Raw genomic sequence first — 23,733 nt, forward strand, 5'->3', positions numbered from 1 at the left:
AAAGCAATAGAGGGGATAAAATGGAGTATTAAAGCAATACTAAATCCAAAACGGGCAAGAAAACAGAAAAAGGATAGGACAAGTCATTTAAAACTAGCAAGATGTTAGACTTAACACAACCATAATGATAATTATGTTAAGTGAAAATGACCGAATTCAGCAGTTCTAAAACCATGCTTTATGATCTTTTAGCAGAAATCAAGACGGAACATCCCACTGTATTAGTAATCATTGTAGTGTTCATCCTCGTTAAATCTGAAAGAAAACAAGGTCAGTCTCAAGAAACCTTCATGAAGCAGTAAAAATTATTGATATTATTAAACCATGATCCTTCAGTATACCTCTTTGATAAAACATTCTTCTTTGTCTCTAGTAATGTTTCTTGGTATAAAATCTCTTGCCCAATATCATTATAGCTATTCTAGCTCTCTTAAGATTATTGTTTGCATGGTCTATCTTTTACAATCCTTTTATTGTCAGTCTACTTATGTCTCTCATAGACAGTGTATAGTTGAATCTTGCTGTTTTATCCGGTCTGGCCATCTGTACATTTTGATTGGAGCTTTTATTCTATATTTAAGTGATTATTGATATGATTGGATTTATAAAAACTATTTTACTCTTTGCGTTCTATATCTTACATCTTAAATCCTTTTCCCCTTCTATTCCTCTCCTACTGCCTTTTGTCTTAAACATATATTTTTAGTGTACCATTTTAATTCCTCTACTGATTTTAAATTGTATTTTATTAGATTATTTTTTAGTGGTTATTCCAGTGATTAGAATCTCCATTGTAACTCACTACAATCTACTGTGAATTAACACTAACTTAATTCCAGCAAAATACAGAAACTTTATCCCAATATAGGTTCATTTCCTCTCTTCCTTTGTGCTATTGTGTGTGTATGTATATATAAAATCTTTGTAATAAACCAAATAGTATGGTATACAACCAGAAAGCTCTAGCAATTATAAATCTACATTCATCCAACAGAGCCCTAAATACATGAAGCAAAAACTTAAAGAATTAAAAGAATATACAATTCAATAATATCTAGAGATTTCAATACCCTAATTTCAATAGCTAAGAGAACTAGACAGAAAACCACTATAGATATAGAAGATTTGAGAAAACATATTAACCAACTTGCCATAACTGATAGTTAAAGAACACTGTACCCCAAACCAGCAGGATACACATTCTCTTCACATACACTTGTAAGATTCTTTAAGAGAGACATCATACGCTAGGACATAAAATAAATCTCAGTAAATTAAAATAATCGAGAAACTGTATTTTCTAACAATAATGGAATTAAATTAGAAATCAAAAGTAGAAATAAATTTGAGAAATTTCTAAATTCTTTCAAATTAAACAACATGCTTGTAAATAATCCCTGGTCAAAAATCTTAAGAGAAATGAAACTATAGCAAAACCTTGGATTGTGAGTAACTTGTTGTGTGTTCCACAAGACAAGCAAACATTTCTAATAAATTTTAACTTGATAAACAAGCAATGTCCTCCAATACAAGTAGTACGTGATGCCGAACATCACATGATCACAACTGAGCCAATGGTTCTTGAAATTCATTTTGATATACAAGCATTTTGAATTACAAGCATATTTCCAGAATGAATTATGCTTGCAAACTAAGGTTTTACTGGTATTTTGAGTTGAATGAAAGCAAAAACACAACAGATCAAACTTATGGGATTCAGCTAAGGCAGTAGTAAGAAGGCAATTTATAGCTTTGAAAAATCAGTAGAAGTTAGAAAACAAAAAAAGTTTAAAGTCAATAATTTTTCTTTCACCCTAAGAAACTATAAAAAGAAAAGCAACTAGAAAACTCAAAGTGGGCAGAAGAAATGAGGAAATAAGAAATTTTAGTATAAATCAATAAAATAAAAAACAAAATTGGAGAAAATTGATGAAATCAAAAGTATGTCACTTAAAAAGATCACTGGCTCAGTTGGTTAAGCATCCTACTCTTTATTTCAGCTCTGGTCATGATCTCACAGTTCGTGAGATCGGGCTATGTGCTGACAGCATGGAGCCTGCTTGGGATTTTCTCCCTCCCTCTTTCTCTGTCCCTCTCTGGCTTGCATACACACACTCTCTCTCTCTCTCTCTCTCTCTCTCTCTTTCTCTCAAAAATAAATAATAAAAATTTTAAAAATAACTTTAAAAATGTTTAAAAAGATCACAATATTGCCAAACCTTTAAGCAGACTAACAAAAGAAGGAAGACGTATTAGCAGAATTAAGAATGAAAAAGGGGACATCACTACTGACACTACAGACATTAAAAGGTTTCTAAGGGAATACTATGAACAACCTTGTGCCAACAAATTAGACAATCTGGATGAAACAAATTCCTAGAAAGACATAAATTCCCCAGACTTCAGAAGAAATGGAAAAACCTGAATAGACCTATAATAAGAAAAGAAAAACTCGGGCCCATTTATCTACACTGCTGAAATTTATCAAATATTTAAAGAAATAACACCAATCATTCATAACTGTTTCAGGAAGTAGAATAGATAACAAATTAAGGAGTATTCATACAAAAGAATAACAACAACAACATTGATACAACATGCATGAATCTCAAAAACATGCTGAGCAGAAGTCTATCAAAAAAAAAAAGAAGACACACTGTAAATGTATAATTCTATTTATGTGAAATTCTGGAAAACAAAAACATGAAAGGCTTCTGTTTCAAATGGGTGGGGGTATTTAAAAATACCATTTCTTACATGAAGTTAACAATTATAAAAACATAGGTGAATGCTTCTGAAATGTTTAGCAATAATAATTAGAAGACTTAAATGCATGCAACACACCTCCAAGAACACAAGTGATATGAAAAAATAAGCTATGTGAACCAAAATTGTGTTGGTGATACTTTGTACACCTAAAAAACTTAAACTTAGTCTCCCACTACACACTTATTACAAAAATAAAAGCTTATTAAGTATACGAAAAACTTTGAAGTTTACAAAAATTAAAATTAATTGGAGTTTATGTCCATAAACTCTAAATGAACTTAGTATCATAATACAAAGGAGCAACATAATCAAAGTTTTTTTTAAAAATACATAACCTTCATTTAGGAAAGACTTTTTAAAACACAAGATAAAACCCAGAAATCTTAAGGAATACGATTAAAGGTAATTTACTTCTTCCATAAGACAATGATTGTGGCAAATTTTGTTTTCCATAGATGTACTCAAGAGGAGGACATCTCAGCTAACATACTTTTCCTGTGAAATGTGACTTTGACACTTTGCCCAATAACTACAGTCTACATTCTCTTTCACTGAATCTCAGCAGGCTTTATTACTTTTGAGGTTAGGTCACAAAAAGTGATATAGCTTCTGTCTGATTCTGTTGGGCCACTCTCTTCTGGAACCTTGCCACCATGCTGTGAGGAAGCCCAAAGAAACATATAGAAAGAGGTGTTCTTTTTTTTCTTTTTTTTTCATGTTTATTTACCTCTGAGAGAGACAGAGTGTGTGTGAGCGGGGTAGGGGCAGAGGTGGGGGGGTGGTGTGGACAGAGGATCCGAGGCGGGCTCCACGCTGACAGCAGTGAGTGAGACACCAATGTGGGACTCGAACCCATGAACCGTGAGATCATGACTGGAGCTGAAGTCGGACACTCAACTGACTGAGCCACTCAGGGGCCCCTGGAAAGAGCTGTTCTTGATGACAGCCCCAGCTCGGTCCCAGTTGACAGCCAGTATCAACCATCAGACATGGGAGTAAATGAAACGTTAGCTAATTGCAGTCTCCAGTGATGGACTCCTTCATAGTCTCAAGTTTTTCTAGCTGAGGCCTCAGACACTATAAAACAGAAAAAACTGCTGTGCCCTTTCTGAATTCTTGATACACATGGAAAATGGATGGCAAAAATTAGAGCACTTTGGATGGATTTGTATTTTCCGTATTGTGGATGCTTTTCCATATTAAGAATATTTGAAATGCTTTCAAACATTCAAGAACTCTCTAAATCAAAAATCAAGTTTTAAGAAGTATAGATCACCCAAAAAACTTTGCTATCAGTTACTTCTAGTTGCCATGAAAATATGAACCTGCTCAAGGGAATCAGGCTATATCTGGCCTACAGTTACATAGCTTATACAATTTATAGAACAAATTTCATTAACTTGATGGTCATTATTTACTCATTATGGATTAGTCATCCATAGTGTCAGTGTGGAACTACAAAAGCTCCACATCATGTTAGATCCTTAATCAGTTTTTGCCAGGAATCATAAGAAGTAGGGAACACTTTTAGTTATAAAAATAGTAAGTTTCAGTACTAAGAAGGATAAATACAATCCAGACCGTGCCACAATTAAACTACTAATGACACACTTCAGTGCATATGTATGGTAGCATCTGAATGTTTGAATTTGTAGATTTCAAGTTCTCTATTTCCTGAATTATCCTGGTATTTTTTACATGCAAAACACATTGCTATTGGGGCGTTTGATCTAAGCAGAGGCATTTTGTTTGTTTGTTTGTTTGGAGAAAAGGGCTAATTTGAAAAATACTAAGCAACCAGAGGACATTTAAAGAATATGCTGCAACTGATACACATATTTTTTTAAGTCAGCTTAGATGTATTTTTTTCTTTCGAACTAACACACATCCTCTATCCTTCCCTCCTCAGTCCTGTTTGCTCAGCTGGATGTCCACAGGGTCCAATTTTCCCTCCAATTGCCCTTGCACGCTAATATAATTGCTGTTCATATGGGTAATTGGTCAGCCTAGAGCAGCATTTGTATGGATTTGTTCATCTACAGTATCTGGCAGCTTCTCAAATGGTTTTGCAGTATTATAATACTATCATGCATTTTTAGTTTTTGTGTCTTTGTAACAAGACTAAATAGATGTAAATCTTTAAGGATGCTATATTTTAAGTGCTTCAAAAGCAGGAATATACAAATGCAAACTGTTTAAGCAGCTAACATTCCTTTTCACTTATCAGATACAGAATAAATGAACTTGAGTCTCAAACACATAATGTTCTGCCCTATCTTCCTCCATTGCTTTTTTTCCCTAAAAAGAGCCAAATTGAGTAGATTCAAATAAACTTTAGCTCAAAAAAGAGAATAAGCCAGCTTCACCTAATAGTGCCCTTGATGTATCAGTAAAAATAATTAATTTTATTAAATCTTGATCTTGGAGTGCATTTCTAATGTTCTGCTTGACAATATGGGAAGTACACATAAAGGATTTCACCTGCAATCCCAACTATGATTATTCTTGAGGAAAAGCACAGGTTGCACCTGTTTGAGTTGCAAGCTGAACTAGCCATGTTTTTCATGAAACACTATTTTTTATTAAAAGAGTAACTGACCAACTATGGCTTTTCAGATGTAGGTATCTGACCTTTTTTTTTTCAAAAGTAAGTGAAGTGTTCCTCTCACCTCAAGGAAAACTACTGACAGTATGTGGTCACCGATGATGAAAAATTCAAGTTTTCAAGTAAAAACCAGAATTTTGAAAAATGTAATGTATTATGAGTTTAACAGCTTTCTAGTACTGAACATTACTACTGACCTTGTCAGAGAAGTTAAGTTTTTAAATTTCAATTTAATTTTATAGAGTTAAATGTATCAACACTTAGAAGATCTGTGTTATTCCAATATTTTCCAAATGACCAATGGATGCTGTCACAAAATCATGTAGTAGTTAAGAGAACTTTCCAAAGGGAAAAAAGAGACCAGTGGATTTCAACGTAACAAAACATGAGAAGTTCTTTGGGGAGAGTCTGGAAGATCGAGGTGTAGTAGGAGGATGCTAGGCTTGCCTCCTCCAATGAATACAACTAGGTTAACTATCAAATCATCCTAAATACCCCAGATCATCAACCTGAAGACTGGCAGAACAAACTCCACAACTAAAGGTAAAGAACAGGCCACAATGAAGAAGGCAGAAAATGCAGAGACTCAGTTTGGGAGAGAAACAGACTGTGGCTGCTGTGGTAGGGAGGTAGCTGCGGTCATGGAGAAGGACAAGAGACAGACTGACACACGGGAGTGCACAGAGAAAATGAGTTCCCATAGAAATTAGCTTAGAAAACGAGAGAGGCTGAATTTTGTTGAGTTCTTATAACCAATGGGGCTTAAAGCCTGGAGTTTTAAAGTCAGTGGGCTTGGCTTGGGTAGAGCCCAAAGAGCATTGGGGCTGCTCTTGGATAGAAGGCAGGGCAACAGCCTGCAGACATACAGCGTGGAAACAGCCATCTGAAAGTTCCTTGGGCACCCAATGGGGAGGTTATTTGTTCATCTCGGAGCCTGTCCCAGAGAGGCAGCATTCACAGAGAACAAAGAAATTGGCAGGTGCTACTTCTCTGCCCTGCTCCTCAGCATAAGCTGAGAACCACTTCAGTAACCAGGGCAGTGTAGGCACTCACTACCTAACTGGCTTTACCAAGCCCCACTCCCCCCCCCCCCCGCCAAACTCCCAAAGAACTTCCCTTCCCAGTTATGTTTGCCTCAGTCCCGATACGGCAGACCCCTCAGAAGACCAGCCCAAACCCCTGCCCACACCACATCCCCTGACCTAGAAGCTCTGCAGAGCTTTAGTTCCAGTGGCAGTTGCAACAGTTCCCATTTCATAAGCAGACCAGGGTACACCTAATTAAAACACACCACATTCAGGCCAGGAACCAAACACTGCTCGTAACAGGCAAAAAGAGCCCCTGCAGACAACTGGCCTGAAGGATAATGTGGCCAGGACACAACAGCAGAGCACACGCTGTGCACATTGGAGACACTCCCATAAGTGCCAGGTCCTGGGGAACAGGAGACACTACACTCAGGACACTTCAGGACACTTCATAAGGCCGTTACCCTCAAGAATGAGAGATGCTGCTGACTTTCTTAACAAATGGAAACAGGCACAGAGACTAAGACAAAATGAAAAGACAGATGAATCTGTCCTAAATGAAAGAACAGGACAAGGGCATGGCCAGAGATCTAAGAGAAGCAGATGTAAATAACATGTCCGATAAAGAATTTAAAGTAATGATCATAAAGATACTCATTGGATTTGAGAAGAGTGGAAACATGAGTGAGACCCTTAAAAGAGAGATAAGGAATAACATAGCAGAAATAAAGGGATCAATATACTAAATGAAAAACATGCTTGATGTAATGAACAGCAGGCTGGAAGAGGCAAAGGAGCATATTAATGACCCAGAAGACAGAGTAATAGAAAATAAGTTGAACAAAAGAGAGAAAAAATAATTATGCAAAACAAGAACAGACTTAGGGAACAAATGACTCCATCAAATGTAGTAACATTTGCATTACAGGAGTACCAGAAGGAGAGGAAAGAAAAGGGGACAGAAAATTTATTTGAAGTGATAATAGCTGAAAACTTCCCTAATATGGGGAAGGAAACATATCCAGATCCAGGAGCCACAGAGAACTCCGAACAAAATCAACAAAAAACAGATCCAATTAAAATGGAAAATTAAAGACAAAATCTGAAAAGTAGTAAGACCAAAAAAAAAAAAAAAAAAAAAATACAGTTACAATAAAGGGAAACTCCATAAGGCTATCAGTGAATTTTTCAGCAGAAACTTACAAGCCAGAAGGAAGTGGCATGATATATTCAAAGTGCTAAATGGGGAAAATCTGCAGCCAAGAATACTCTATCCAGCAAGGCTGTCTACAAAACAGAAGGAGAGATAAAGAGCGTCCCAGACAAACAAAAGCTAGAGGAGTTCAGGGCCACTAAATAAGCCCTGCAAGAAATATTAAAAAGGACTCTTTGAAAATATCAGTCAAAAACTCACAAAATAAAAGGATGTAAAATATGGCACCAAATACCTAAAACCAAAAACCTAAACCAAAAACCTAAAAGGAAAGAAGAATCGGCTCAAACTTAAATGACAATCAACTTAACATAGACGGCTATTTGCAGAAGAGGTTATATACAAACCTAGTGATAAGCACAGAACAAAAACCACTAATAAATATACAAAGAATAAAGAGAAAGAAATCCAAATGTATCGCTAAAGCAAACCAGCAAACCATGAAAGAGAGAAAGACAAAGGAATCAGAGAAAATCTTCAGGAACAACCACAATGTGTAACAGGTAATAAAATGGCAGTAAATGCCTATCTATCAATAATTACCTTGAATTTAAATGGACTAAATGCTCCAGTCAAAAGATACAGGGCATCAGAATGGATTAAAAAAGCAAGAACCATCCATGGGCTACTTACAAGAGACTCATTTTAGATATGAAGACACCTGCACATTGAAAATGAAGGGTTGGAGAAACATTTTTATGTAAGTGGATGTCAAAAGAAAGCTGGATGGGCACTTGGGTGGCTCAGTTGGATAAGTGACTGACTCCTGATTTGGGCTCGGGTCATGATCTCACTGTTTGTGAGTTCAAGCCCCACATGGGGCTCTGTGCTGATGGTGCAGAGCCTGCTTGGGATTCTCTCTCTCTTTCTGCCTCTCCTCCACTCATGTTCACTCTTGCTCTCTCTCAAAACAAACAAACTTAAAAAAAAAAAAGAAAAGAAAGAAAGCTGGAGTAGCAATACTTATATTGGACAAACTAGACTTCATTTTTTTAAAGTTTACTCATTTGAGAGAGAGAGAGCGCGCACAAATGAGGAAGGAACAAAGGAAAGACAGAGGGAGAGGGAGAGAATCCCAAACAGACTCCACACCACCAGTGCAGAACCTGGTGTGGGGGCTCGAACTCATGAACCATGAGATCATGACCTGAGCTGAATGAAGTCGGACACTTAACTGACTGAGCACACAGTTAGTGTGCCCCGGACAAACTAGACTTTAAAACAAAAGCTGTAACAAGAGACAAGGAAGGACAATATATAATAACACAGGGAACAATCCAACAAGAGGATATAACAATTGTAAATATTTATGCACCCAACATGAAAACACTCAAATACATAAAACAGTTAATAATATTCATAAAGGAACTAATCAATAATAATACAATAAGAGTAGGGGGCTTTAACACCCCACTTACATTAGTAGAGAGATCACACAAACAGAAAACCAACAAGGAAACAATGACTTTTAATGACATACTGAATCAGAGGGACTTAACAGTTATAATCAGAACATTCCATCTTAAAGCAGAACACATTCTTTTCAAGTACATATGGAACATTCTCCAGAATAGACCACATATTAGCCCACAAAACAAGCCTCAACAAACTCAAAAAGATCAAAATCACAGCGTGCATCTCTTCTTACCATAACACTTTGAAACCAGAAGTCAACCACAAGAAAAAAACCTCAAAGACCACAAATACATGGAGGTTAAATACCATGCTACTAAACAATCAATGGGTCAACCAGGAAATAAAAGAAATAAAAAATTACATGGAAACAAATGAAAATGAAAACACAATGGTTGAAAACCTTTGGGATGCAACAAAAATGGTTCTAAGAGGGAAACTTATAGCAATACAGGCTTATGTCAAGAATCAAGAAAAATCTCAGTAAACAACCTGACCTTACACATAAAGGAGCTAGAAAAAGAACAAACAAAACCTAAAAAGACAAAAAAGAAGAAGGAAGGAAATAAAAAGATTAGAGCAGAAATAAATGATATAGGAAGTTAAAAAAAAAAAAATCAATGAAACCAGGGGCTAGTTCTTTGAAAAAAATCCATAAATTTGATAACCCTTTAGCCAGATTTATCAGGAAAAAAAAGAGAAAGCACTCAAATAAAATCACAAATGAGAGGAGGAAAAACAATCGACACCACAGAAATACAACAATTATAAGACATTATGAAAAACTGTATACCAAAAATTACACAACCTAGAATAAATGGATAAATTCCTAGCAACATATAAACTACCAAAATGGAAACAGGAAGAAAAAGAAAATTTGAACACACTGAGAACCAGCAAACAAATTGATTCAGCAATCAAAAAACTCCCAACAAACAAAAGTCCAGGATCAGATGGCTTCACAGGCAAGTTTTACCAAACATTTAAAGAAGAGTTAATACATATTCTTCTCAAACTATTCCAAAAAACAGAAGAGAAGGACAACTTCCAAGTTAATTCTATGAGGCCAGCATTACCCTGATACCAAAACCAGATAAAAAAACACCACAAAAGCAAAAGAGAGAGAGAGAGAGAACAAGAGAGAGAACGAGAACTATAGGACAATATCTTTTATGAACTGAATATATCTTTTATGAACTGAATATATCTTTTATGAACTGAATACAACAATACATTTTAAAAAACAATTCATCACAATCAAGTGGGATTTATTCCTGAGTTGCAAGGGTGGTTCAATATACAAAAATCAATCAATGTGATACCTCACATCAATAAGCAAAGGATAAGAACCATATGATCATTTCAATAGATGCCAAAAAAGCATTTGACAAAGTACAACATCCACTCTTGATAAAAACCCTCAACAAAGTAGGTTTAGAGGAAACATACCTCAACATAATAAAGGCCATATAGGAAAAATCCACAGCTAATATCATCCTTAATGTGGAAAAACTGAGAGATTTTCACCTAAGGTCAGGAATAAGGTAAGAATGTCCACTCTCACTTTTATTCAACATAGTACTGGGAGTCCTAGCTACAGAAAGAAGACAACAAAAAGAAATAAAAGGCATCCAATCCAGTAAGGACGAAGTAAAACATTCACTATTTGCAGATGACATGATACTATGTAGAGAAAACCCAAGAGACTCCACCAAAAGACTGCTAGAATAAATTAATTCAGTAAAGTCGCAGGATACAAAATCAATGTCTCTTGCATTTCTATGCACCAATGATGAAGCATTAGAAAGAGAAATTAAAAAAAAAATCCCAATTACAGCTGCACCAAAAATAGTAAGATGCTGAGAACAAACCTAACCAAAGAGGTGAAAGACCTATACTCTGAAAATTATGAAACACTAATGAAAGAAACTAAAGATGAAACAAAGGAACGGAAAGACATTCCATGCTCATGGATTGGCAGAACAAATATTGTTGAATATCTATACTACTCAAAACAATCGGCACGTTTAATGCAATCCCTATCAAATACCAACCGCATTTTTCACAGAACTAGAACAATTTGTACGAAACCACAGAAGACCCCTAATAGCCAAAGCAATCTTGAAAAAGAAAGGCAAAGCTGGAGGCATCACACACAATTCCAGACTTCATGTTATGTTACCAAGCGGTAGTAATCAAAACAGTATAGTACTAGCACAGAAAAAGACACACAGGATCAATAGAACAGAACAGAAAACTCAGAAATAAACCCACAATTATATGATCAATTAATCTTCAACAAAGCAGGAAAGAATATCCTATGGGAAAAGACTGTCTCTACAACAAATGGTGTCGGGAAAAGTAGAGACAACTTGCAAAAGAATGAAACTGGACCACTTTCTTACACCATACACAAAAATAAATTCAAAGTGGATTAAAGACCTAAATGTGAGACCTGAAGCCATAAAAATCCTAGAAGAGAGTATAGGCAGTAACTTCTCTGACATCAGCCATAGCAACATTTTTCTAGCTATGTCTCCAGAGCCTGGGAAACACAAACAAAAATGAACTGTTAAATAAAAAGCTTCTGCACAGCAAAGAAAATAATCAACAAAGCTAAAAGGCAAACTGACAGAATGGGAGAAGATATTTGCAAATGACATACCTGATAAAGGATTAGTATCCAAAATACATAAAGGAGTTATAAAACACTCAAAAAATAATCCAATTCAAAATGGACAGAAGACATGAACAGACATTTCTCCAAAGAAGACAGATAGCGAATACACACGAGAAGATGCTCAACATCACTTATCATCAGGGAAATGCAAATCAAAACTACAATGAGATATCACATCTGTCAGAATGGTGAAAATCAACAGTACAAAAAAACAATCGGTCTTGGCAAGGACATGGAGAAAAAGGAGCCTTCTTGCACTGTTGGTGGGAATGCAAACTGCCGCAGCCACTGTGGAAAAGCTATGGAAGGCCTCAAAGAGTTAAAAATAGAACTACCCTATGATCCAATAATCGCACTACTGGGTATTTACCCAAAAAATACAAGTACACTAATTCAAAGGGATCCATGCACCCCTATAACAGCATTATTTACAATAGCTAAGCAGCTCAAGTGTCCACCAACTGGTGAATAGATAAAGATGTGGTATAGGGGCACCTAGATGGCTCAGTCAGGTAAGCGTCCAACTCTTGATCTCGGCTCAGATCATGATCTCGTGGTTTGTGAATTCAAGCCTCACTTTGGGCTCCTCGCTGACAGCACAGAGCCTGCTTGGGATTCTGTTTCTCCCTCTCTCTGCCCCTTCCCCTGCTTGCTCTCAGAAAAACTTAAAAAAGAAGATGTGTGTGTGTGTGTGTGTATACACATATACATACACACACACAGACCATGCAATATTATTCAGCTATAAAAAGAATGAAATCTTGCCATTTGTGACGACATGGATGGAGCTAGAGAGTACAATGCTAAGTGAAACAAGTCAGAGAAAGACAAATACCATGTGACGCTAAGAAACAACTGAACAAAGGAAAAGAGAGAGGCAAATCAAGAAACAGAGTCCTTTAACTATAGAGAACACACTGCTGGTTACCAGAGGGGAGGTAAGTGGGGGAATGGACTAAATAGGTGATGGGCATTAAGGAGTGCACTTGTGATGAACACGGCGTGTTGTATGGAAGTGTTCAATCACCTTGCATCGTACACCTGCAAGTAATATTACACTGTATGTTAACTAACTGGAATTAAAATTAAAAACTTTAAAAACGTTTCTTGGTATTGTTTCTGGTTCCACGTTGCAAGTTCAGGAAACCAATACTTGCTGAGTTTTTGTGTAGTATTAAAGAATATGAACAGCCACTTGAAAACATTATTCTTTTTCACAACTACACTATTTGCATAAGACCAGATTTCTCTAGATACTTCAACCAAACTAACAATGCAACAGATTAAATGCAGAAACAGTATGAGATTTCAAATTTCTTTTATGAAGGTAGATACTAGACCTTTGCAAAAAAAAAAACAAAAACAAAAACAAAACTCATGAGTCTCTAAATAAAAATACATTACTTATGTTAACACGCAATCAGCTTATTATTGCTATTCCAATGAATAAATAAGCATTTAAAATACTTCTCAGTTTTAATTTTTTAATACAGCCAATAGTAATTAAGACGACCTACATAATAAGCAAAAACTCTTTGGGGCCTGCAGTAATTTTTATGAATGTAAAAGAGTCCTATGACCAAAGAGATATAGAATCATTGTAATTGATCATCACTAAGGAAGTACAATTATTGTAACTGTTGCCTAGAATCAGAGCAAAGGAAACAAAATGAAACAAGATTAAAGTTTTAGAATCCCTCAGTTGGTCAGAATGCAACTGAATTTGCTTTCATTCACCAACGCAGTTAAGTTTGTAGTTTTATCTACAATTCTACCAAGTCATTTAAGTGTTAATCCAGGATATTTATCAACATAGTTTTTTGACAATAAAAACTTAAGAATTTTAAAACTAAAGTTAAGCCTGTATCTTTCCATCTCAGGGCAGTTCATAGTCCTTCATGGTTTCTAAGACGTACGGATTTTCAGATGGTATTTTTGACCAATTTATATTCACGAATATACTTTCTCCTTTTTGACTTCCTGCATGGCCAAGTAAAGCGGTTAGTTGAGACTTTGGAAATTTGTCAATAAAAAGCTATCCAGAAACTCCTAGAATATAACTCCATGAGAGCAAAGGCTTTAAGGAATTCAATATCCCTAGCTCTAAAATGTCTAGTTGTATACCTGAATATTCTGCATTTTACGTAAATTATTCCTCAAAAAAAATATTTCTATAAAAGTGTCTGGCACAATAAATGGGAAATAAACTGGAGGACTGAATCTAGCCATATGGGTCATCTCTAAGACAAAAATGTCTGACTGCAAATATTGTGTTTGTCAATGTCAACCCTAGTATGTGTACCTAGTTCTTGATGTGTGATGAATTATGGGATTACGGTAGAACAGTATCCTAAAAGGGCTACTAATTATGAATAACCATCCAAATTGCGTAAAACTAAAAAAAGTGGCCTATCATCTCTTGGTCCTGAAATCTAGAATTTGGGTTGATTTTAATAAATAAAGAGGTGGGGGAGAAAAACAGTCCTATGTTTTTGAAAAATATTTATTTAAAAATAAGATTTCTAAAAATACAGTACATAATACATTTCAAGAGAAGTAAAAATTCCACAATTTAAATTAAAAACAATCTGCAAAGAAAAACAAATATTACAGGAATAAAAACTAAATCACTGAAATAAATTAAAAAAAAAACCCACAAAACATTGTTCTTAAGGTAGATACATGGTTTTCCATTTTAAGAACCAGTGTAGATCTTTCACTTAAACAAGCGTATCTCAGATACATGGCTTCCTCTCTCTTTTCGGTCTGGTCTCAGCTCTCAGCTATTATTTTCCCTATTGCCATTAGCACTAGAAATGTTAGTGAAGATCTTCTTTAAATGCTCTTGAGGGACCAGACAAGGTAAAACAGACAATGCAGCCAAACAGCACTCAGATTTAAACATATGCACTGAATGAAAAAACGCCTGACACATTCGAAAACAGGATCTTTATGGCACTTGGAACGCCCCAGTATTAAAAGACTTTTATTTTAAGGATGTAACATTAGACACAGTTTGAGGTGGACACAAAATTTTAGGAGCCCCAAAATGTCACAGATTTTGCCCATTCAACTTGCCAGTCAGAGTTTTAAAAAGACTGCTTCGGGGACACACGGCTCATACAAGCGTGGTTATCTGTGCTCAGGCCTCCGAACGCCTATCGTGCACCCCCTGTGTTAGACTCGCAACTTACTGGTCTCGGATTGTGGAGGAATTTCTTCCTATCGGATCATCGTAGTTGTTTCGTTCTGCCTACACTAAAGAAGACTTCTTTTTAATGTTCATCTCTGGAGGACAACAAATAGCAGTGAACTATCCACTACCAATAACTTGAACAAGCAACTGCATTCACCCACAGCACTTTAAATAAAAAACAAGCCAAATAACTCAGAACCGATACTGCAGCAACAGAACCTGGGAAATATATTGTTGACAATTAGAGACACAATGTTGCTTCTTCCCATTTTGATTACAAGTAAATTGTCCTTTTACCTCTAATGGCAGGTACATCCGTATTTCTATATATAATTCAAATGATCTTATGTCATGTTCCATTTAAGTTTCAGACTTGACTCTTTTTTTCCATTCAGAAATCACTGCAAAACCATATACTGTATCTACATTCAAGGAGAAATTTGATTTCGGTTGACTGAAAATAATGTAAAACATTCTCAAATGTGATTGTCAACTTTTCCAATACACGAACAGTTATCTTCTTGCCAGAAATTTTAACCACTTCAGTTGCAGTTTTAAGGACACTAAATAAGTATTTTGAAAATTTGTGGAAAAAGGAAAAACAGGGAACCGGCAGAGTGTACCCCGACAGCCGTTACTACATTTGGACAATTGCAAGTATTTCTAAAGGGCATTTCCCCCCATTTTTTGGCAAAATGAATCACTAAGCAGAAGTAGTTCTGAAAATAATCTTACTCTAATTTTCATGTAAAGTGAGTAGCAATATCCAGACACCTTTTGTGGGTGTGTGTGTTGGTGAAGTTCAATTTTCTATGATCGTTTTGCTTAAATCAAGGTACATTTGCATTTCCTCTTGGGGAGCGTGTGTGCACGCGCGCGCGTGTGTGTGTGTGTGTGTGGTGTGTGTGTATAGATATATATATATTTTTAAGGTGTTCTTTAATTGTATTTTTATTTGGAAAATAATCCCCCCACACCCATACATAGACAGATGCAGAATTCTTCATTTATAATCAGAATGAGCCCGTTACAACTTTTCATTTTAGCATTTTGTTTCAGCATTCATTAAGAGGGCTCAATAGGATGTATAGCTCATTTATAGAAATAAAAGGAGTTATTATTTTTCATTTATTCCTGCAGAAATAAAATACAATCTTGTGAAAAGTGTTCAATTATCTTTTGTAACCTCAACCTATTAAACTACCTTTTAAAGTAGCCAAACTATATTAAAAGACAGACTGAAAAACCATACTAATATGCCTAAAAAAAAAAAAAAAAAAGAAAAGTCCAAATGAGAGACATTTAAAACCAATTAAACTGAGGCAGAAGTGTGCAAAAACTCAAATGTGTTCATCAAAATTGTTCTTAGGGACATTATTTAGAAGGATGAGAGAAGCAAAGTCCCAGTCAACCAAAAAAAACCAAACAGAAAACCTAAATAAATAATTCTTTGGTACAGGAATTAAAAATGTCACTCAATGCTAAAGTGAGTAGCACCAGTATGTTTTAGTTGTTGAGGCTGTAAAACACTGACTTCAGGCACCAGTAGGTTGAAAGATCACCCAGTGCACACTGGCAAGAACACAGAGCTGGCGATATGCGGACAACCTTTCCCTTTAGTTAACAGCCTATGCAATGAAACCCTGTACGAGGTCAAACAGGCAAGCGAAGCCACAAAAAGAAGCCTAACTTTTGTTGTTGCTGTTTTGTCCATACCTTTGCTCGTATATAAAGCTATCGATACCAAAAAGATCCAGGTGTTGAACAACTGTGGCAAGGGCTACATTACATGTTACAGGTGTTCACAATACCAATAGATATAGTGACCTTGGAGGGACCGAAATAGCCCAAATTTTAAAGTGAAAATCACCTTTTATACACAAATTGCTAATTTTCCCTCTGGTGGCAAATTTACTATAATATTTTGTATCCTTTATTTGCAATAGGTGGCTTGTAAAAAAAGGTCCCAATTTTTCCAAACTTTCAATAACCTATTCATTTCCCAAGTCTCCATTAAATAGCCGTAGCTTTCACATTATTCGTAACACATCAGGTTAGCATACGCTACATAATTATAATGTTTAAAATTTAAAATAATTTTTCAAAGGCATCTGGCCTACTCATGAGAATCCGCAATATAAATAACTCTAACTTAATGCTCCCATGCATTAACAACTCTTACAGTAAAATGATTATCAACAAGAGACAAGGCTAAAATGACTACAGCTGGGGATTTCCTGATGTCACAGAGACTATCTCCCGTCAACCCTGTTGCTGAGATGCTGCTTTACATGTCCCATCTAGCCTTCTTCCCATCTTCGAAAGTTTCCCTAATATCTTTATCCAATTTTGGCTACTCACTGCTCATTTGTATCTGCCCTCTATGGTGGATGAGGGAAAAGGACATATAATAGTAAAAATATATATAGTGAGGATGGAAAATACTGGTAATATCAACACCTTAAGAACCATAAATGCCACTGTTATTTCTGTTGCAAATTAGCACTAGCAGGAAGTATTACAACATCAGAAGAACAGACAAAAATGCAGTAAATTTTGTTGTTAAAAACTGCACAATGATGATGAAAGACATCAGAGAAAACAGTCACTTTCCTGAAATTAAACCATCATTATCCCAAAGGCAGCAGAAATGCTAAATACTGACTGATCTATATAAAACAACAACATTGGTTCAAAATACTTTAAACAAGTTGCTTCTATTACTTTCTCACATTCTACTGCAGAATATTCTAGAATTCAATTGAAAATGGCTAAATTCAGAGCACAGTGCAATTGTTGATTTATAGATAAAATCTGAGGGTGATTCTTAGAGTAGAAGGTAACAAATGACATTAAATAATACACTCGTTCAGCTGTTAATTATATGGTTAACAACACTAGCAAATAGAACATACTAAATGTACATGACTACATCTGCCAATACATACATTTTCAAAAGCAAGAACAGGTTGGGTAAAAAAAAGCTAAACCTTGTATCTATTAGTAAACTATCTGATGTTTGTACGTATAAGCTTTCCCAAATAAATTCTAGGTATATCTACTTACATTTGAGGTGATGTCAAAAATTTGTTTAATGAAGCAGCACTCGTTTAGTAAACTTGAGCTAGACAATCTATTCATACATGAAGCACGAGGGAAGTAGTTAGAGACTAGAGCAAAGTCCAGGGAGAGACTAGCAGCTCTGTTAACATTAATGCCATTGTACATCAGGGCCGGACACACCGCGATTTTACAGCAACACACGCGAGAACACACGAACTGCCCTGTGATCTAATACATAGGAAACCGTGTGGTCATACTCTAAATTACTTCACACTTCCCAGTCGGAAGTGTCCTCCTAACCTAAGTCTTTCTGATTAGCATTCAGAAATAATACACCCTTTTGAGCGAATCACACCTTCAACTTTTATGGAAGTGACTTAAGAGTGTGACAATGAATAGCTATAATTAGCCAGCATCCGCAGAGAAAAATACCTCCAAGCATTGGCAAAAAGTCACTGCTGTTCAGTCCGACAGAAGTTTTAACTTAGTTGTCACATGGAGCATTATGTCTGCTTATGCTCCGTACTTCCATTACTATTAAAAGTAAACTATGCTTTCTTCTGTTAAAAGAGGTTAAAGCATTAACTAAAATTTTAAATATGGTTACCTCTTACATGAAGTACTTTTAATACAACTCTTAAGCAAAATAGTATTTTTCTTATAATGGAACACCAGTTAACTTTGTATTTTTAAACTAGAAGTCTTGGTTACAAAGTACCAAAAGCTCTTTAAACTGATGCTTGCTGTCTGGGGAATTCTGAACTCAGTCCATTTTTGCCTACAATCTTGGGTCCATAAGCATTTTTGTTTACAGAAGAGAACAACAACAAATATAACTTGTAACTCAGAATATCTGGCTAAAAACCTTTCATTTCCAGAGCCCAATTAAGAATTGCTGATGCAAAGCATCCTTTAACATTTATTTTGCTTAAAACAAAATGGAATGTTTATAAGGAAATACTTCATCCAACAAATAGATTATATCAGTAATTTCACTGCTTGTAATTATTTTCTAATAAGGCTCAACATTAGTCATTTTCACAGTTATCCAAAACCCATAATATGATGACTACTAAAGTTATAGCTATAATTCTGAATGGGAGTTATAAGAGTATAACTTATACTCTTAAAAAGAATGAAGCATAGAAAGAATTATTAATCTATTATTCTATTAATACAACAAAATCAGTAAAAAAAATCATTCTGAAACGGAGATTAAAAAATCTAAATGTATTTTTTTGGATACTCATTAAAACACATTAGATACTTGCTTGCCAACGTAACTACAGTAAGTTTCTGTGTTTTGTAATGAATTGGTAATTTTAGGTAATGGCTTTCCTAGTTCTAAGCACTTAATTTGCCGAAATAAGGTTTAAAATATTATTCATGAAATGGTTTACATTTGTTTACCCTGATCTGATATAAATTTCTAATGGATAGTAAAAAAGTATAATAATATACACGGATGAACCAAAGTAGTTATCATATTTGTATGATCCAGACACTGCCATCATAAACGGGAATGCACTGGTTTTCATAAACTCTTACGTTTTTGTACTTACACTTCCCCTAAGTTTGCACCTCTGGCATGCTCAGAATTAGGCCATACAAATAATGAACTGTGGGGCAATAAATCTCTAGAACCAGTATAATTACACTAGTTAGCCAAAAGAGGGCGCAGAGAGAACACAACTAGACTCCATGCGTCCCAGGAAACTGCCGGTTGGCTTCTTTCAAGTCATCGCTCGAGAATTGTAAACACAGTTAGGTGTGCTGACTTGAGCACACTGAAAATTACAGCAAAAGCGTATACAGATAGGCTTTAATATAGATTCTTATATAGATTGATACGTAGCATTTCTGCCATTCAAACAAAATAAATATATGCCTTGCCTAGTGTATCAGTTTGTACCCCAATGACTGTGAGCAATCAGGTAGAGGGAACAGGACAGGGAGGTTAAAGAGAAAAGAGGGAGGAAAATGTGCCCAGAAGTGGTAAATCTAAGAAAAACAAAAACCCTCAGGGCGGGGAAAGGACCATCTCTGGCTCCCATTACTGAGACAGAGATCGGCAATGAGGATCTCCCAGGTATATACCTTTCAAGGTAGCTACTGCTACTACGTGAAGCGTAAATATGTCCATAAAGCTCTTTAGCGGGTCTACAGTTGGCTTTGTTTTTTCTCAAGGTTCTCATTTGACAGAAATGTACACAGCATGAGGCATTTGACTGATATATATCTACATATCTACACGTTACTTCCCTTTAACAGTTCTGTCAACAGACCAAATGTGGTCACTATGTTAGCTTGCACAAAACCCAACCCAGGTGCCGGACACAAACAAACACACTAGTTTTGTGGTTCACTAAGCTCTATAAATATACTCCTCATATTACATTTACTATGCATCTTATCAGCACCAATAAATATTTTCATCTGCCACTTCCAAATTTTTAAATAATAAAGCACTGTAGTCAGAACATGAAAGACATGGTATTTGTATCTCTGAGAACAGCTTATTCAATTATTTTAGAAGATATTTACAATTCCTGAAAGAACTAACTACAGTAGAATTCACTGGCTGACAATGGAAATCTTCTGTTTCATGATTTCTCAGGTTTGACTCCTTCCTCTCAAAACAAACTAAAAGGAAAATACTGGTACGTTCCAAGAACAGTGGACCCCTTTAATCTTCTCTTCAAGGGAAAGACTGTGAGGACATAAATTGTTGAAAAGGATATATGGATTTTGCAGTATTCTAATGGAAAAAAGTGTAAAAGCTGAATTTTTCTCAAAGCATGCTAAAATGTCTTTTCACACAAATCTTCTATGCTCTCCAAGAGACCATCACCATTAGCAATTTAAATTTGTAGAAGCTAATCATGTAGATCATTACGTTTTCTTATTTTAAGGTCATTTCCTAACATTAGGTACTAAGTACAAAAGGTCTCTCAATCCAAACTTATAGTTGGCCAATTGCAATTTGGGTGATTATAGGTACACAAAAATTAACTTACTTTTACTAGCAACTTCCTATAACTAAGATTTCATTCTTAGTTGGCCAATATCTATTACATACAAACCTTGAGTGTGTAATTTTAGATCTACTAGTAGGTAAGTAAAAGTAAAAAGTATATATTTGTTTTTCAAAAGCACAATATTCCTCTTTATACTGTACATTATATATTATCTAGTTATACTAGCACTTTAAAAACATACGCATTGTAATATAACCGTACTAGAAAAGGTATCTGTGGAATTATTGCAAATTCTCTACCCTTTTTGCTCATCAAAATCTTAGGGTAAAATAGAATATACATGCCCGCTTGGTCAAAAATTTCACCTTGGAGTAATTATTTTAACAACAACCAACAATTACATCAGTATAGGGAAAAGAAATGGAAAAGTTAATATGGAAAAAAAATTAATCTTGCCTTGAAAATAAGGTAGGTAGTTGGTGTTTTATTTTAGTGGCGTTTTTATTTTGTTTCTGGTGAAGAGAAAAACAGAAAACATTAGAAAGCTACTTCTAAGAAAACACTGCCCTTTTTCTGTTGTTGTTTTATTGTTCAATTCTATGCTGCATTAAAAAAAATCCTGCAGCATATAAAAAAGGCAGTATTATTTAAATTATTATGTATTTGAAAAAGAAAATTTGCATATACTATAAGGTGTGTCAACTTTTATAAACCTGAAGAATTAAATTCAGATTTGGTTAGTACTGTTTGAGAGTGAAAAATTTAAATAAACATCTGAAATTTCCCATAAATTAAAATCTGCAACATTGTCAGTACTAAAAAAAAAGAAAAAAAAATTATGTACAATTATTTTATCTCAATCACTGCCTTTTGGGTTTAATAACAAAAGCATTTCAAGAAATCCCCGTGGAAAGCTAATTTGAAAGTAAACATGCTTTAAAACTTAAATATAGATCTTGTATTCGTCCCACAACAGGATTCAAGATCACTATTAAAATAAAGCCTGGGGCACATTATGACGCCTAAGATTGGTGGGTGGATTTTAATTGACTTGAAGACTGTCATAGTTCTATTATCAGAAAACCTGTAACGCATTTCCAGCATGGAGGACCCATCTGTGCCCACCATCCATCTGTTTAGACGTGATTGGCAAAGTGGTAGGGAACTCGCAGTGGTTGCCTCTGCCTGAAAGGAATAAACCACAGGATCTTCCAACGAGTGCCAAAAACTTCTGAGAAGGTCTGCTGCCATGGCTTTCGGGGCCTCGATCTACAGAAGACAGCATTATTAGTGAAAGACAGCACTCCCATGGTGCACTTCAGTCAGCTAAAACAATGCAGGTTGGCTGGGGATCCATTACTGGACTCTGATGAATTGTGTCCCAGCATCACAAATACAGCTTTTCTTTCATTATGGCATGCAGCTGAGTTTTAACTCTGGATAGCAGATATTGTATCTGTGTCGTCAATCAACCTAGGGGAACTTTTGAAGCAGAGGAGAATCTCAGGATTAACAGAGCGTGTGTCAACGACACAGTAGCAAATCTCTTTTGATGTACTTTCGGGACAAATAATTTAACTTACTTTAGTTAGACAAGGAACAAGAACGACCAGTACTTATTTTGTTGGGAAACTCTCATGGCTTGAAGACCCCTACTGTAAGACTGGATTATGCTTGTCTAGCTCAGACCTTAGACAAGGCACCAAGAAAAAGCCATCATTATGTTATCTTTCCATCACATGCACACATTTTTCAAATGTGGCCAGCTGTTTCCACTTTTAAATAAGAGCACTACAGATTTCATTTTTATACTTACATTTCTTCACAACAGTTTGACATCTTTTCAATAGATGTTGTATCCTATTAAAAATTAAAGAAAAATTATACTCAGATGGAACAAAGTTATCAAGACTTTATTCTGTATCTACTTTATGATGCTTTTCATCATATTCAGAGACTATTCTGAAGACTTCAACAGTTTACATATGGGTACTAAGAATTTTAAATTAACTGCATACATTGCTGAAATTCCCTTGACAAAAACAGAACGAACATTACATTGTGCCAAAAAAATGTATTCAGTTACAAAACCTCACAAAAATTGTAGGAGTCTCACTTTATTAAAATATAACCTATTACATTTGCTTTCTTTGATAATTCTTTTAAAAGTCTACGATCTATTTTTAATTCAACTGCCAGGGAGTATGTGCTACAAAATAAATACCAAAGTGACAAATGAAAGGCACTTAATAAACAGAAAGCTGCCAAGAGCCAGAGTGCTACTGGTTCTGGATTTCTATAAACAAACACAAATTCAACAAGGCAATCTATGCATCTGCCACATTACAGCATCTATTACCTTGAAAGGTAAAGCGGAACTATTTCTTCTTCTTTTCAACAGAAAAACCTTCCTAATAATACAATTATCCTTGTATCTTCCTAATAATACAATTTCTCATTCTATGTTTTCCATAAAGCTCTAACACAAATATGTAAGCAAAGGAAGTCAACAAAGAGAAGACAGCTTCTAGACATGCTGGTTCCATTCATATATACAGAAATCCTATCACTAGACTGAGAAACTGCAATAAATAATAGCCAAATGCTCAGAACACAAGTTACATGATCTTCTTTTAAATATATATTTTATGTTTTAGACACATTTCAAAGTAGTACAAAAGGAAATATGTTCTTTTAAATATGCAAAAGAGTTAGTGAACTTTCCCTCTTATCCTCTGATAGCTTGCTCACATATGGCAGGTGAACTGTACTGTTATTAAGCAGCACT

At 35.3% G+C, this 23,733-nt stretch overlaps 1 protein-coding gene across 9 annotated transcripts in view; it reads right to left on the minus strand.

Annotated features, from left to right (window-relative positions):
- Positions 1-14,678: 14,678 nt before the first annotated feature.
- Positions 14,679-23,733, minus strand: part of ZDHHC21 (zinc finger DHHC-type palmitoyltransferase 21) — a 69,634-nt gene continuing 60,579 nt past the window's right edge. For all 9 annotated transcript variants that reach the window (XM_045470457.1, XM_045470453.1, XM_045470451.1 and 6 more), the window contains 2 exons: positions 22,762-22,805; positions 14,679-22,214 (listed from right to left, as the gene is read on the minus strand). In XM_045470457.1, the coding sequence (XP_045326413.1) occupies positions 22,082-22,214; positions 22,762-22,805 (177 nt within the window). In that variant the 3' untranslated portion in view covers positions 14,679-22,081. The remainder of the gene's footprint in view (positions 22,215-22,761; positions 22,806-23,733) is intronic.

Source organism: Leopardus geoffroyi, chromosome D4 (genome assembly GCF_018350155.1).
Source record: "Leopardus geoffroyi isolate Oge1 chromosome D4, O.geoffroyi_Oge1_pat1.0, whole genome shotgun sequence".
In the NCBI taxonomy this organism is placed as follows: Eukaryota; Metazoa; Chordata; class Mammalia; order Carnivora; family Felidae; genus Leopardus; species Leopardus geoffroyi.